This window comes from Gallus gallus, chromosome 11, assembly GCF_016699485.2.
Source record: "Gallus gallus isolate bGalGal1 chromosome 11, bGalGal1.mat.broiler.GRCg7b, whole genome shotgun sequence".
Taxonomy (NCBI): domain Eukaryota; kingdom Metazoa; phylum Chordata; class Aves; order Galliformes; family Phasianidae; genus Gallus; species Gallus gallus.
The window spans coordinates 1,822,353-1,836,974 of NC_052542.1; the positions used below are offsets into that span (position 1 = coordinate 1,822,353).

The following is a 14,622-nucleotide window of genomic DNA, read 5'->3' on the forward strand; positions in this document are numbered from 1 at the left end:
CAATCGCAGAGCCTCATATAGTAAGGGGGCGTGGTTAGTATTAGCCACGCCCATGTGGAGTATCCCTTAAAGGGGACGCAGCGCATTGGAGTGCGTGTGGGGGAGCGAGAGCAGCCACTAGCAGGCTGGAAGGCAAGAATCAAAAATAAATGCGAACACAACAAGTAAAAACCTGCAGACTCTTTTTATTAAATTCTCCCATTTCATCTGTACAGAAAAAAAATGCACATTATGTTCAGAATCTCAGTAACATCTCAAAATTACACAGCATGAACATGTAAAAAAAAAAAAAACCAAACGAGAAACAGCCAGGATTTTATACACAGAAAGGAAAACAATTTACAAAAAGAGAAAAAAAAAAAAGAAGTCTCGTTAATGTCACATTTAAAAAAAAAAAAAGCGTTAAGTTCAAACAGCCTTCGCTGCACAATGAGAGGGCGCTGGGTCTGCTTCACACTGCTGGGGGGGGGGGGGGGGGGACACCCCCTGCCACACTGCCAACAAAACACTGAGTTGTGTTTTAATAGAAGCCACCATCCCTCCTGGAGCACTCCTCCTCCTCTGTAATGTCATCAGGCAGCTCTGCCTTACCGCTGTTCTCCCCCCACGATACATTTCCCTGCTTAGAGAGCGGAGGGCTGCAGCCCAACCCCATCACTGCCATTCCATCCGCCCCCCGGGGGTTCTTTTGCTCGGGCTTCCCCAGCCCTCTCCGGTGATGCAGATACAGCCAGGCATCACTGCAAGCACCAGAAACACCGTCCCTAGCCAAGTCAGTCATGCAACAGCCTGAAGGGCAGGAGGAAGCTATGCTGGAACTCAGTTAGTCCCACTAGGCAAGCAATAAATAAGGTTATTTCTTAAGGTCAGCAAGGATGAATGCTAAGAGGCTTGCTGGAGCTGCCCACGTCCTCCCAACACGCCATCAGGAGCCACAGCCTGCTAACTACAAAGAGCTGCACGCCTTGCTCACTGCCAGCCCCCTGCCCTGCCTGCACCTTCCTAGCAGCTCAAGCATCCCCTCCCCAAAAGCTCTCCGTGTGGTTTTGCAATAAGGACAAAGACTCACACAGCATTCTGCAGAATGCAGCCTTCCCCACCGATGCTTTTCGGGCTGATGACAGTTCTGGTCTTTCCACCCAATCACAACAGGCTTCCTTGATTTCAAGGCAGCAGCTGAGGTTCTTACCACCACTTATCCTGCAATGGAAAACCTATGGGCAAGGCGTTGTGCTGGCAAACAGGCAAAGCAGGTTGTTTTTGGAAGAGTACCTTCGGGGGTTTCTGTGCTTCTGAGAACTCTTAGATATTTAGGTATAGACAAGGAGGAGGAGAGCATCTCCAGATTGGGGTTGGGTACTTATCTAGTAAAGAATAAAAGCAAAATTGGTCACCAGCAGTGTCAGGAAGCCTGATTTTAAAGCACGAGTGTAACGCTCACTGATACGAAGGCCTGAACCCTCTGCCCAGCATCACACCTGCACAAATGCACAGCGACAAAGGAGGCTGGAAGGAAGCATGCAGAGATGCAGTCAGCATCTGCCTCTGCCCCCAGCACTGCGGGCTCCCATCCTTCTCAAGTGTCACAGCAGAATCCATCGGCACGCCACCTCCAAAGCCAGCAGGCTGGGATCACCCCCTGCAGCAGCCTTCCCCACATCACAAAGCAAAAACAGAACCCAACCCAGAACGTACAGAAGTTACCTTCACAGTGGAACATGGTTTACATTCAGAGCTATAGCTACAGACCTACAACTTCCACCGCCACGCCATCCATTTGGAATGCGGTGGAAGATGCTACTTCTAGACAATAAACCACCTTCATTCGGCTTTTCAGTCTAACCAGGTTACAAAATGCCTTTTCAGAAGCCACAAGAGGTTAAAAGAGCCCCAGCAGCCATTTCCTTGTGCCTGATAGATGTTGGAGAAGCAGGGCTTGTGCCATGCAGGCCAGACTGCACGCGATTCCCCTTCTGTCCCACCTGTGCCGCAGTAAAGGCAGCTCCCAGGCTGTCACACCAAACTACCTCTAATTGCCTAATTAACACCTGAAGCGTTATCCACCTGTGCTGCCCCAAGAGATGGGGCACAGCGTTCCTCTTCTGTTCCAGTTCACGTTTACAGTGGACTAATTCAGCTCCATCAGCACTGGGGAAAAGGGGGGAGGAAAAGCAGGTTTGGTTTCTGTTCTACCTAACAACCTCACCGGTACCAGCACACACCAGATCTCCACTGAATCCTCATTGCTCAGACTTCCTTTACCACCCAGCCTTGTGCTCAGAATACTCAGAGACAGCAGGGCTCGCTAGCAGAGCAAGGATCACCTGCATCACCATCCACTCGCTGTCCATCCTCAGAGCAGGATGAAGGTTTGCAAGAAGCTTCACGTGGTACAGCTTTCTAGCAATTCCCAGAGGCAGCAAAAGCCACCGCAGCATTTTGCACCTGCCTTTCTGTACATGCAGCCTCATGGGAATCTGCTGGTCCACATTCCAGGATGTCTCAAAGCCGTCTCCCTCATTATCACAGAGAATAATGCAGAGAACTGGAAAACGCCAGATCTTACCTAGCAGCGTGCTGAGAGGGAAAATAAAGTCATGGTTTAAGCATCAGCCTAAGCTAGGCAGGGTCAGGCACGTGACTTTTACTGCAGCACACGCAGGAGAGCACATCAATGAGGCTGATAAAGCACACCCTACTGCACACACTACGCTGGCTCTCATGCAGTCACTTCTAGGTGGAGAGCGTTGGGGAAACCCATCTGCTCAGCTTCTGACCACAGCACGTGGCTTCCCACTTCTCCTTCCAGCACTCAAGGAACACAGATGACGGCCACAGCTTTCCCACAACACCTTCTTCCAGAGCACCGACGTGCACACACTGACACTTCTGCCTTTCACACAATACCATTCTCTTCCCCTCTCCTCCCACCTGGCTTTCAGGACCAGCACCTGCACCCCGCATCCCAGGGAACACCAGCTGCTATCCTCATTGACTGTAGCTGTGAGGCAACTAAAAACAGTGCTCCAACTCAAAAGATGGAGGCCGGTTACAAACCACTGTGCTAACCCACACGGAGCTGACAGAGCAGCCACGCCAAGTGTTCAGTCGCATCCTGCATCCCTGACAAAGCATTGCACTGCCAGGCTGTCAATACCACCTGTAGGAAGTTAACAGGGAAGGGTAACAGCTTAGCAGCAGTAACGTGAAAGGAAAGGAGCGTTAAAACATCACTGCATCATCACTAATAAAAACGCTGACCGAGTGACTGATCCGGGCACCTCCTGCCCACTGACAGCAGCACTGCACACTACGGACAGGCTGTACAGCCTCGTGTCCACGCCATGTCTTCAATCTACTGACGCTGTACAGCTCACATCAGCACTTAATCCTGGTCGGTACTTTATTCTACCTTGAGCGGCAGAGGAAGAAAGGGAGGACATCTTTTCAGCCAAAAAAAAATCCACAGTAACAAAAGCAGGATATTCACTAGGAGAGGACGCCGGTGCTGGCGCCCGCAGGGCGTCCCAGGCTATGCTCTGAAGATGCTTTACACGAGATGAGCAAGATGTCCAAAACAAGGCCAACCGTGGTGTGAGATGCCATTTACCCTTTACTTTCCTGCCTCCATTTCACCCAGCCACAGAGGAGGACTAGATTTCAGTACGAACCGTTACCTAAATCATATAGTTGGTATGCAGATATATGTCTTCCTTTAAAAATTTACTTAAAAACTGCTTGAGCTGCAGGTCGTATCAGTCTGATTTGGAGAGTGAAGGCAGTTCCAACAGTACAACAGAGACTTGTCTACAGGCAGGTAAACGAGAGTCTGCTAACAAAGGGATAACAAAAGCTGCTGGCTGGGCTGCCAATGTTGCACATAAACTTCCATAGGATGAAGATGCTGTGGATGAGATCCAGGATGGGAAAACTGAGCCAACACCTGCTGCTGCTCTAATTTTTTTTTTTTTCTTTTTATTCTCCTCTCTCACAAGAGGGGGTGGGTAGACTATACAGAGGAGGGCTGTACAAAACTGGGCACTGGGCAGGCATTTCTCCAGCAGGCAATCCAGGCTCTACCTGTCCTTGAGCTCTCTTGTCACCCGCTTGGTGATGCGTCCACACATCAGGCCGATCAGGAAGAGTACACAGATGCCAACCGTGATCACAGACAATATGTAATTCTTGGACGGAGAGGTCATAACTTGCATGGCAAGGTCAGAGAAGCCTTCCGCTGGGGCAACCTAAGGGCGAGAGGGAACCGATGAGCCATGCTGTGCTTCCCATGCCACCCAGCCTGCTTATTTTGTAAGGGCCGGCATCTGTTGCAACAATCACAAGTCAAATGCAAAATCTGATTTCTACTTTTTCTCGTCTAAAACCTCAAAACGCTGAGCATCACTGCAAGACAAGAACGTTCCTGCAGCTCAGGCTTACAACAGAAAGATCCAGTGCAAAAAAAAAAACGAGGGAGGCCCTTAAATCTGTTACATGCTCACCTTTGCAGCATAGCTCCACATTTCAATACGATCATTAAGGCGTTTCTTGCATTCAGGCTGCAGCCTCACACGCTTGTCCTCCAAAGCTTCCATTAAGCATGACATTTCTATAACAAACAGGATGGTGTTACAACATCAAAACGGTGCCTTCAACAACGCACTGTGGAAAGGCTGCTGGAAAGGGATATTTCAGTTCTATGCGAGGCTGATGGTTGCTCAACTTTCTGAGCAGAACAGCTAGACTGATGAACAGCACACAAAGCCCTGTCTTCCCTTTGAAGGGAATTAATTTTACCTGTCAAACGTACTGAAACAAAAAGCCAACCACGGGCAAATACTGACAGGAACAAATAAGGATCAGAAGGATTGGCTAAGAGTAAATGTTGTGAAACTGAAGTGCTTTGCTTCTTTAAGAGAAGCAGCCTAGTCCCAGGGAAGCCTTTGGTACAGCCTACTATAGCACGGCCCTAAGTTGGAGCTGCACAAAGCTGATATAGGGTGAAGATACCGTGTCACTGCAAAATTGAGTCCACTCACTCATTCTGAATAGGATTTACCTGAGCAAGGATTTCACAGAAGGGTTACGGACCTGGTGTCATGCTTTTTGCAGTAATCACGTGAATCAGGCTCCAGGGAGACCTCATTGTGGCCTTCCAGTAGTTGGAGGGAGCATATAAACAGGAGGGGGAATGGCTGTTTATGAGGGTGGACAGAGACAGGACAAGGGGGAATGGTTTTAAACTGAGACAGGGGAGGTTTAGGTTAGATATAAGGAGGAAGTTTTTCACCCAGAGGGTGGTGACGCACTGAACGGGTTGCCCAAGGAGGCTGTGGATGCCCCATCCCTGCAGGCATTCAAGGCCAGGCTGGATGTGGCTCTGGGCAGCCTGGTCTGGTGGTTGGTGACCCTGCACACAGCAGGGGGTTGGAACTGGATGAGCACTGTGTTCTTTTTCAACCCAGGCCATTCCATGTTGTATGATAACATACTCTCGTCAAAAACAGCAGATAGGCTGCAAGGATATGACATCAGGATAGAAGAACTGATCCTGCCTTGGGTAGAAAGGAGGACTGATCACTCCTTGATACACCCCTCATCCAGCAGCACCAACCACCTCTGCAGCAGTTCCAGCCCATTACCCACAGAAAAACAGCAGAAATGTCTGGTACTAAAGATTATGCTGGTATGAAAACACAACTTAAGGCCCTTGGGACTCAGAGGTTGCAGGAGGAAAGCACAAGCACTTACGGCGTCCTCTCCCTGGAGGAATAGCAGCACAGTGGTGTTTAATGTCCAGGGCACAGGCTGTGTGCAGCACTGGGTCCACAAAGATATCTGCCTTGCTCTCCTTCAGCATGTTGAGCACCTCCTGCGTGGGGAGAAATTGCAAGCACACCTTAAACAACAACGGAAACAGGAGAGGAGAAAATAGCACAGATCCTGCTGCCCCATGTTTCTGAAAGGTGTGCTATCTCTAACAACCCAGCATCATGCCAAACAACACTGTTCACTGGATGAAGGTACGAATGCTGTTTTAGGCTGGATTCAGAACCATAAAGCTTGTTCTGCTTTATGAGGGTTATAAGCACAGTTGCCTACACTGAAATAACCACACTGGTCTAAAACACAAGCTCAGTACACACTTGCTCCATGCTGGCCATAACATGGCTCTGGTTGGGATCTACAAAAGTACTTAAGAACCCCAACTAGTGCAGGGATGAGATGCCTTTCAGAGCTCATCCTCCACATCTCCTTTACCTTCTTGCACATTTCGGTTTTTATTTTCAGCAGGTTCACTTTCAGGCATTCTTCCACCTGCCCAGTCTGCTCCTGAGCTGCTGCCTCTTCAGCACACAAGCTGGAAATCTATTGCAAAGAAGGTATTTTAATGAATCAGTAGTTAATGACAACCACTGTGCCTTTGATACCTTGAGACATTAGTTCATGAGAGGGCACAGCCAGAGAACACAAGTTACTTTCCCACCCAGAAATCTGAGCCAAATGTGGAGCGCTCAATAATGCATAACCTTCAGAACCCAACAGCAAGAAGTCTGTGTTGCTATACTGAGAGGAAGGCAGGGAGGAAAACAGCATAGAAATACAAGCAACACTTGAAACGTGGCTTGTTTAGGGTGTTAAAAGCGAAAGCTCAAATCTGGTTGTATTCCAATTAAGCTTGACAAGACCAGAAGGAAAAAAAGAAAGCAGTATTTCTCTCTCAGTACTGATTGAGAAGGGACTTCATGAGGCATGAATGGGGTTCTCATCCTGAATAAGGAACTGCAGAGCTGCTCCTCCTACCTCTTCAGAGCAATGCATCTGAAGCTGGGGATCCAGTCGATAATCAAGGGCTGATTCCTGGATGATCACTCGAATTTGGTCCTCGCAGTCTGGAGAGAGACGCTATTGAGCGGAGAAAGTCATTAACCCACTCAATCACCTTCTTTCTCATAAATCAATCACCTTGCATTTTAACCTGTGCACTCCCTACCTGCTGAGCAGGAGCATAAAACCCCATTTCTGTGTATATATTACGTGTATTGAAGGCACTGAGTGCAATTTGATTTGTTATTCAGTGGGAGCTGCTCAGCACAACCCAGCACAGCCTCAGCACTGCTCACCTGGTCTGCATACTTCAGCTTCAGGCAGGAGATGACCTGTCCCTCCAACTCTGTATCATCCTTGGCTCTATTCAGAATATTCTGGCAGAACTTTGGTATGTCTGCTTTGCAGGCCTTCCTCAGCACCGGATTTAGGCGGTAATCTAACCAGGAAAGATCAAAGACTGTCATCAGAGCAAACATCTCCTCACGTTGTAGAACATAACGCTCCAGGAGATCTGATAGAAGTTCCCCAAATTACACTGTTTTTCCCCCGTGCATTTAATTTGGGGGATAAAACAACAACAGTTTTCCACTAATCAACTATACCTAGCAAGGTAAGTGGTACTCTGGGAGTAAATGGTGCTCTGGGAGCAAAGCAGCCCTGCATGCCGGCCCTCAAGAACTTGGCAGAAGAAAGTTAAGTGTGTGCACCCACAGCTGGGTAAGAAACCAGGTCAGTATTGTTCCAGCCACACAGATCACTCACCAGCTCAGGCAGACAGTTAAGGTCTTTATTCAGTAGGGAATACCTGTGTTCTGTGTGATCTGGCGCTTGGTTATCATTTGCTTGCACTTTGGATCCATCACTTCACTGTTCTTGTTTTGTTTCAAACACTGCAACATGTTTTTTGAGTCTGCTTCTGGGCAAAAACGCTGTAAAAACAAAGAGGTGCAAGTTTTATCACTAAGGACATGAAAACATGGATACTCACGGAAGAGAATATCCACACACCCAGGAGCTACAGAGAACTCCGTGCTCCCTAACCCCACTATCTCCTATTAAGAAGAACAGTGCCAGTCTCTCAGTTGCCCATGGGCATGAATACCTGTGCTTATGGGGTGAGCACCAAGCTGCATACTCCTGACTGTTTCCAGCCCGCAGCTTGCATTCGTAGCACTAAGAGACTTGTGCTTTTTCTTCCACAAGTGACAGCATGTATTTGCAAGATGGTACCCCTTTAAGGCATCATTTCTGATTTTAAGCAAGCAGGTTTGTGCACAATTTTTGCCTGCTTATCAGGCTGATGAAAGTCAACATGCACCAGCAGTGAGCTGAAGATGCTGCTCCTCTCTGTCATCACGGCTTCTCCACCTTGCTTAAAAGACAATGCAATACACAGCAAGGGGAGCGACTGTATGAGCCCTAGGGGAAGCCTCAGCACAGACTTCCTCCTCCATTCTGCTGGCACTTGAAGACAAATCTACCAGTGTGCAGGCTTTGACCTGATATTCAGAGTAAGTTAAAAGGGAAGAACCCTGAAGAACCCCGATTCCAAGTTGAGAATCTGATTGCTTGCATGAAAGCAATCACACTTTGAGACAACACAGATGTTTTCTAAGAAGCCTGTGGGAAGTTCTGAACTGGTTCAAGGCACTTCCCTATCCCAGCCTTTCCCTCTGGAATCAGCAAACACCTGTCACCTTGATCATCTGCTTGCAGACTCTCATCAGTGTGTAGTCCAGCTCTGGATCCATCATCTCTGTCTCCTGCAGCTTGAACACCTTCTGGTGGCACCGGGTACTCAACTGCTTCTTGATTTCTTTCAGGCATTCTATGATCTACAAGACAATTACAAGCAGGACAGGAGTGCTCTTGGTGTGATTCCACCCTATGCTGCTCCAACCCACCTACGTGCCCCCCTGCTGGCTCGCTATCTTCACCCATCAGTGCAATTACGTTGATGATGCCAACATGTTATCAGACAAATCGTTACCGGTGCTCATTTCCACCACTTGCTTCAAGCTCATCTTTTCCCACAAACAAATGTAACGCAACAAAGGTGACCTGGACCTGCTCCAAAACCCCAAACCTCATCCTGTAGATTATACCCATGAAACCTTCAGCAACATCTGCAGTCACCAGCAGCTAACAGCTTTACAATAGCATGACCGTGCTAATTTTGCATGCTCACAGCAATGCGTTCACGCAGTATTAAATGCTTGGGAAGTGGCAGAAAAAAATATAATGCTCCAAAATAGCAACAGAAGATTTCAGTAATAGCAAAATGAAAACCTAAACCTGCAGGGAGAGGCAAAAATGATCTAAGAACAAGAAAGTTTCTGAAGCTGAAGTACAAAAGTTAAACAGTAAATTGTTTGGGCGATCCATTACCTGAGCATTGCCATAGGGAACGTTTTGGCAGTAATTCTTGATGTCACTTTTACAAGCCTCGTAGAGCTCTGGTTCCAGTCTGATATCCTCGGTCTGCAGGAGAGATTACAGTACAAACTTTTAACTGGGACTAATACAGTTTGAACAGAGCCATCTGCTTACAAAGGGAGGTCAGTAGCTTTCATCTAAAGGGGTCCTGGGGGTAAGAAATGTCAATAGGAACTCAACTTTGCAAATCCATACAAGGTATCAGTTTTGCATGGTGACTGTGGGGTTTTTTTTGTTTACAACACAATGCTAGAGGTAAGAAGTTGTTTCCCAGGCTCCTCCTAGAAGGGCATTGACACAAAGGGCTGAGCCTGCTAAAAGCTCAGGTGAAAGCAGAGGACCACTCTGCAGCCATCCATCTGCTGGGTGATCTGAAGGATGCAAACAGAGCTTCCTGCTTTTAGCCCAAACAAAGAGCTCGTTGCTGTCAGTACTGCAGCAGATAGTTCAGAGGTGGCCTTGCGTGCCATCCCTAGTTATACACACAGCAGCTTAGAGCAGCTGGATTCAAGGCAGCTCATCTGTTCCCCTCTCCTCAGTCTGTATAATGAAGCTCACATTCGCTCCAAGAGGACTTGTAAGGACACAGGCACGTGTAGCACGCTGCTGCTCAATACTCAACATCATCACTTCTAGCTGAAATTCCAATGACCACTGAGTTTTCTCAGCCTTCACGAGCTGACAGTGAAGGCACTGAAGCAGACAGTCATTATTTTTCACTGCCAAGGTCAACTGAGCCCGGTGTTGTAAGAACAGTGGGAACAATAAATGAGATACACCGTATAAACGAGCTTCATTTTTATCTCCAGGGTGGACAAACCAGGAGGCTGGGACTGAAAGGCTTTGCTAGCAGAGCAGGCAGACCACGAGTTTCACACGATTACCATTTCTAGCTCCTCCACACGCAGCTGCTTGCGGCACTTCAGAGATACCCTGTGCTCCTTGGCGTCCTGCAGAGTGTCATTGCGCACCGTTGTGCTCAGGCAGATCACTACATCCACCCTGCAAGAGAGAAGAAAGGTGTTTAACCCATGTATTCTCCACTTCGATCAGCCACAACTGAGAAATGGACCCCAAGGATCTATACATAACAGGATCCTGAGTGCCTATTGGGACAGCTCTGTGTGGAGTAATGGGATCGCAGTGAAAGCCCCTAAATCTGATGGTACCTAATGGCAGTCTAAACCAACAGATACAGCACCATATCTCAACAAAGCTCCTGGCCAGCAAGACCTGTGCTCTTAAAGTCACTGAGCATCTCAGAAAAGCCAAACTATAACCACTAAACCTCAGAAATACACAAAGGTAGATACATCTATATCTATATGATGATCAGAGGTCTGGAGCACTTCTCCTGTGAGGAAAGGCTGAGGGAACAGGGCTTGCTTAGCTTGGAGAAGAGGAGATCTCATTGTGGCCTTCCAGTACTTGAAGGGAGCATATAAACAGGAGGGGGAATGGCTGTTTATGAGGGTGGATAGAGACAGGACAAGGGGGAATGGTTTTAAACTGCCACAGGGGAGGTTTAGGTTGGATATTAGGAGGAAGTTTTTCACCCAGAGGGTGGTGACGCACTGAACAGGTTGCCCAAGGAGGCTGTGGATGCCCCATCCCTGCAGGCATTCAAAGCCAGGCTGGATGTGACTCTGGGCAGCCTGGGCTGCTGGTTGGTGACCCTGAACACAGCAGGGGGTTGGAAAGAGATGATCACAGTCCGTTTCAATCCAGGCCATTCTATGGTTCTATGATCTACACAGCACTGCAAGCAACCCTTCTGTATCAAGAGAAGGGCATTTATACCATAAACTGCAAGTAGTAGCCTTGCCACCCATGAACAGGATTGACTTTATGTGTAATTTAGGCCTTGCATCACAGGAGAAGGATACTAAAAGGAGTCAGCCTTCAGAGGAAGCCCACGCTTTCCATCACATCCTGAAACACCTTTGCACACAACTCTGGATATGTTCATACATTCAGGCTGCTGCCTGGTGTGGCACTACGTACTTTTTTTTGATGTTGGGGCAAAGTTTCAGCACATCCTCCTTGCAAGCCATTTTGAACTTGTAGGAGAACCTGAAGTCTTTCATTTGAACCTGCAGAAATGAAAAGAAAGGAGAGATTTTGGTCACCTGGAGAAAAATCCTGCATGTTGCCTGCAAGAGCACTCAAGTGAAGCAATCAGCAAATGCTTCTGGCCACAACCTATTCTCATGGATGTGACAGGGATGCTGCCCCACTGAAGAAGCAAGGACCCTCCCCCATCACACAGCAGGGGGAGGAGGTCTGGAGAAGAAACCATTCCAGGAGTGACCGCCTCTGACCAGGCACACAAACACAACCGTCTGACTTCACAAAGGCAACCTCAACACAGTTGGAAACCAATCTTAAAAAAGGAAAGGGTTTCGTAATTAGCTAATTCCTGCCAACACCCTCAAACACAACCAGTTTGCACTGATAGCATAGAAAAGCACTGCTTACCAGCTGGAAGTGAGTAACTCCGATTGCACATTTTTCATTCATTTCCTTCTGGTGTTTGTTCTGTATTAAACACTCCATCAGGTCCCCAGAATCAATCTGGTTATCTGCAACCTCCTGCGGGACAGACAAAAGGTTTAAAAATGAGCAACCCTTACAAGACAGGGTTCTCGTGCTCCTTTAGCCCACTGCACCCAGAAGCAAGTGAGAACAAGGGGGTTTACACACCTCTTTTGTGAGCATACATTCCCCACACACCGACCACGTGAGCATTAAGAGACACAGCTCAGAGAAGAATCATCCCAGACACATGCATGCTTTAAACTCAGAACATAATGCAGAGATGCAGTGCTCACATGAGTTACTACGTCAGGTGCTCTCACTGCTCTTTAATTACTCAGTCCTAGAGCAATGTAGGAAGCTATTTCAGCAACACGAGCAGCTGCACGTAGAGGAATGGCTCAGCACACTGCTCAAGGCAGGAGGGAGGAAAAAAGTTTAATTTCCAATCAACTGTGAAAAGTAACTCCCAATTACATGGCAATATTAATCTTCAAACTCCAGCTTTTGTGCTACAGCAAAAGTAGTATAGAGAGCTACGAAGCCTTGTTGGACGGCTGTTGGTTTTTTCCACTGAGCACTTTTGCAGCTGCTTATTTATGCTTTTACCTTTGAAATGCAGAAAGCACAGCAAGAATATTAAGATCTAACCTTTCCCACAGTGCTCTTTCCCAAGGATATTGGTACTGAGTACTCACATGACAGAAGGTCTGGATGATGGGCTCGCATGCTCTCATCAGCAAGGCTTCGATTTGAATGTCCTGCAGAAAAGACACCACGTTTCACTCTCACAGTATATAGCACAGGAAAAAATAGCTGTGAAAAAAAACTGGTATGGGTTCAACTTGGAGCTGTTTAGAAGGCTTTGTTCAGATGCAATCCAGACAGCCTCACCCTTTGGTTATGGGAATGCTACGGTCCCAACTACGCAGTAAATGCAAGACAAGGCTTCCAAGCTTAAGGGAACAGCCTGGCCTCTACATGTAACAACTCACTGCTTGGACAGTTCAGCCAGTTTCCTCCAAATTGGATACTCCAGCACTTGAAAGCATCCTACACTTAAGCAGGAATTAAAGATTAATGATAGTTCTGAGCAAAATGTTTTGTAACCACTGGAAGGAAGCATACCCCAGGGCATAAAGTTGACTAAGAGGTACAGGAAACAGTTTGGGGCAAGACATTGAAACATGCAGCTTCATGAAATAAGCAGAGCTGTTGGCATCACTGGAAAGCTGAATGTCCTGCATGGCAGTTACTGCTTGCAAACTCTTTGGGGCCCAGAGGGAAGTTGCAATAAGGTACTCAAAATTACTTGCAAGCAGAACAAAAAACCAAAGTCCCCGAACGTATTTTGACTTGTACTAAAGGTGAGCTACCTGTGCAAAGCTTCTTTACCATAAGCCCTTTTGGGCTGCTGATGGCCTTCCTCCTGCTTGCAACCCTTACCTGTTGCTCAGTTCTCTCCCTCAAAGGCTCCCCAAGAAAACCAACAACGTATGGGGTAAAAAGGATAGCAGTGTTTTTCTATGCTTAACCCCAGACATTCGTGTTTCTGCAGCTACCCTATTATTTTTTAAGTACTGCCAAAAAGGGTACATTTAATCCTGCTGCTCTTCCCTTCATCCCACGCTGGGAACTGCTCACCTCAGACTCCAGCTCAGTCAGGTTTCCCACTATGTCTCTGCAATCAGACACCAAGTCATCGAGATGGTCCTGAAGACATTCCAGTTCCTATCAAAACAGATGTTTCAACATAAGGTCTGAGCATCCAAGATCACAATCCAGGCCTGAGATACTGCAACACACAGGAAGCTGCCCTTCTTTTGGTAGCCATGAAGCTCCTTTAATGCCTTTTGAGTTGGTTTTGCCTTGTTTCACAGGGGGGTGAGTACGTATGTAGCAATGGTTGAGAACATTGGTCTAAAACGTTACTGCTTGTTCTCAAAAGCTGTGTGATGCACTTTCACTTCTGGAATATCACATTTCAAGTGCTCTTTGAATAACCTCAGTGAGGGGTTAATTACCCATCTGTGACAGAAAGACAAAGGCCTATGCTCTATGGCATCTGCTGCTGAATGGCTCCTTCCCCCCAGCCATGCTAGGGCAGAACAATTTAACATGAAAGTATTTGTTGAAACTTTGTTAAAGAGCAGCAGATGTTAGCTCAGCTCTGTATAAACACAGGAAGTATGTCAGTATTTGCCAGATGGGAATAGGATAAAGTTTATGTGGAAAATGTCAAGCTTGTAATAGAATATTACAAATAAGAGTCAGGGTGGGGTTGCTTCTATAAAGTTCTTGTTAACTATCCTCTTTCCTCATTTTGTTCCACTCAAGTTTGAACCTACTGACGCCATACTGTCAGTGCAAAGCTTCTTCACAGGACTCAGCCCCAGTGTGGGATAGATTCCATTTCAAACTGCATGCATTTTTAATATACTCTTGGCTCTGAAGAGACAACCAGCCACACACAGAGTTCCTGCATTTCTCCCTCTTGTGCCCTTCCCACCCCTCCAGCTTTGCAAACGGAGCAGCAGTTGGTTGCTCTGTGTACAGTACCTGCCCTGTCTCTGTTTTCTCACTGCACCACTTGCCCAGGTCGATCATGCACTTGTCCTGCAGGGCCGGGTCCAGCTTCACATCCATGGCACGCTGGTGGAGGATCCGCTGCACCTCCGCTCTGCACTCCCGTGATAGCTGCAAAGAGGGCAAAGAGCACTTCGTTTGGGCTCCCTGGACCACGTGTTCCATCACTCCCTTCATTCCAAGCCCACGGAGAAGAAAGAATGGCTCAAAACCAAAACCAGAAGCCCAGAATGAGAC

General features: G+C 47.4%; 1 protein-coding gene across 2 annotated transcripts in view; it reads right to left on the reverse strand.

Moving 5' to 3' along the window:
* Positions 1-165: 165 nt before the first annotated feature.
* GLG1 (golgi glycoprotein 1) overlaps positions 166-14,622 on the reverse strand; it is a 59,263-nt gene continuing 44,806 nt past the window's right edge. For both annotated transcript variants that reach the window (NM_205496.2, XM_040707015.2), the window contains exons 12-26: positions 14,359-14,496; positions 13,444-13,530; positions 12,498-12,560; positions 11,743-11,856; positions 11,269-11,357; positions 10,149-10,266; positions 9,217-9,309; positions 8,526-8,663; positions 7,634-7,757; positions 7,122-7,264; positions 6,802-6,903; positions 6,259-6,366; positions 5,749-5,869; positions 4,500-4,606; positions 166-4,244 (exon numbers count right to left, since the gene is read on the reverse strand). In NM_205496.2, the coding sequence (NP_990827.1) occupies positions 4,077-4,244; positions 4,500-4,606; positions 5,749-5,869; positions 6,259-6,366; positions 6,802-6,903; positions 7,122-7,264; positions 7,634-7,757; positions 8,526-8,663; positions 9,217-9,309; positions 10,149-10,266; positions 11,269-11,357; positions 11,743-11,856; positions 12,498-12,560; positions 13,444-13,530; positions 14,359-14,496 (1,713 nt within the window). In that variant the 3' untranslated portion in view covers positions 166-4,076. The remainder of the gene's footprint in view (positions 4,245-4,499; positions 4,607-5,748; positions 5,870-6,258; positions 6,367-6,801; positions 6,904-7,121; positions 7,265-7,633; positions 7,758-8,525; positions 8,664-9,216; positions 9,310-10,148; positions 10,267-11,268; positions 11,358-11,742; positions 11,857-12,497; positions 12,561-13,443; positions 13,531-14,358; positions 14,497-14,622) is intronic.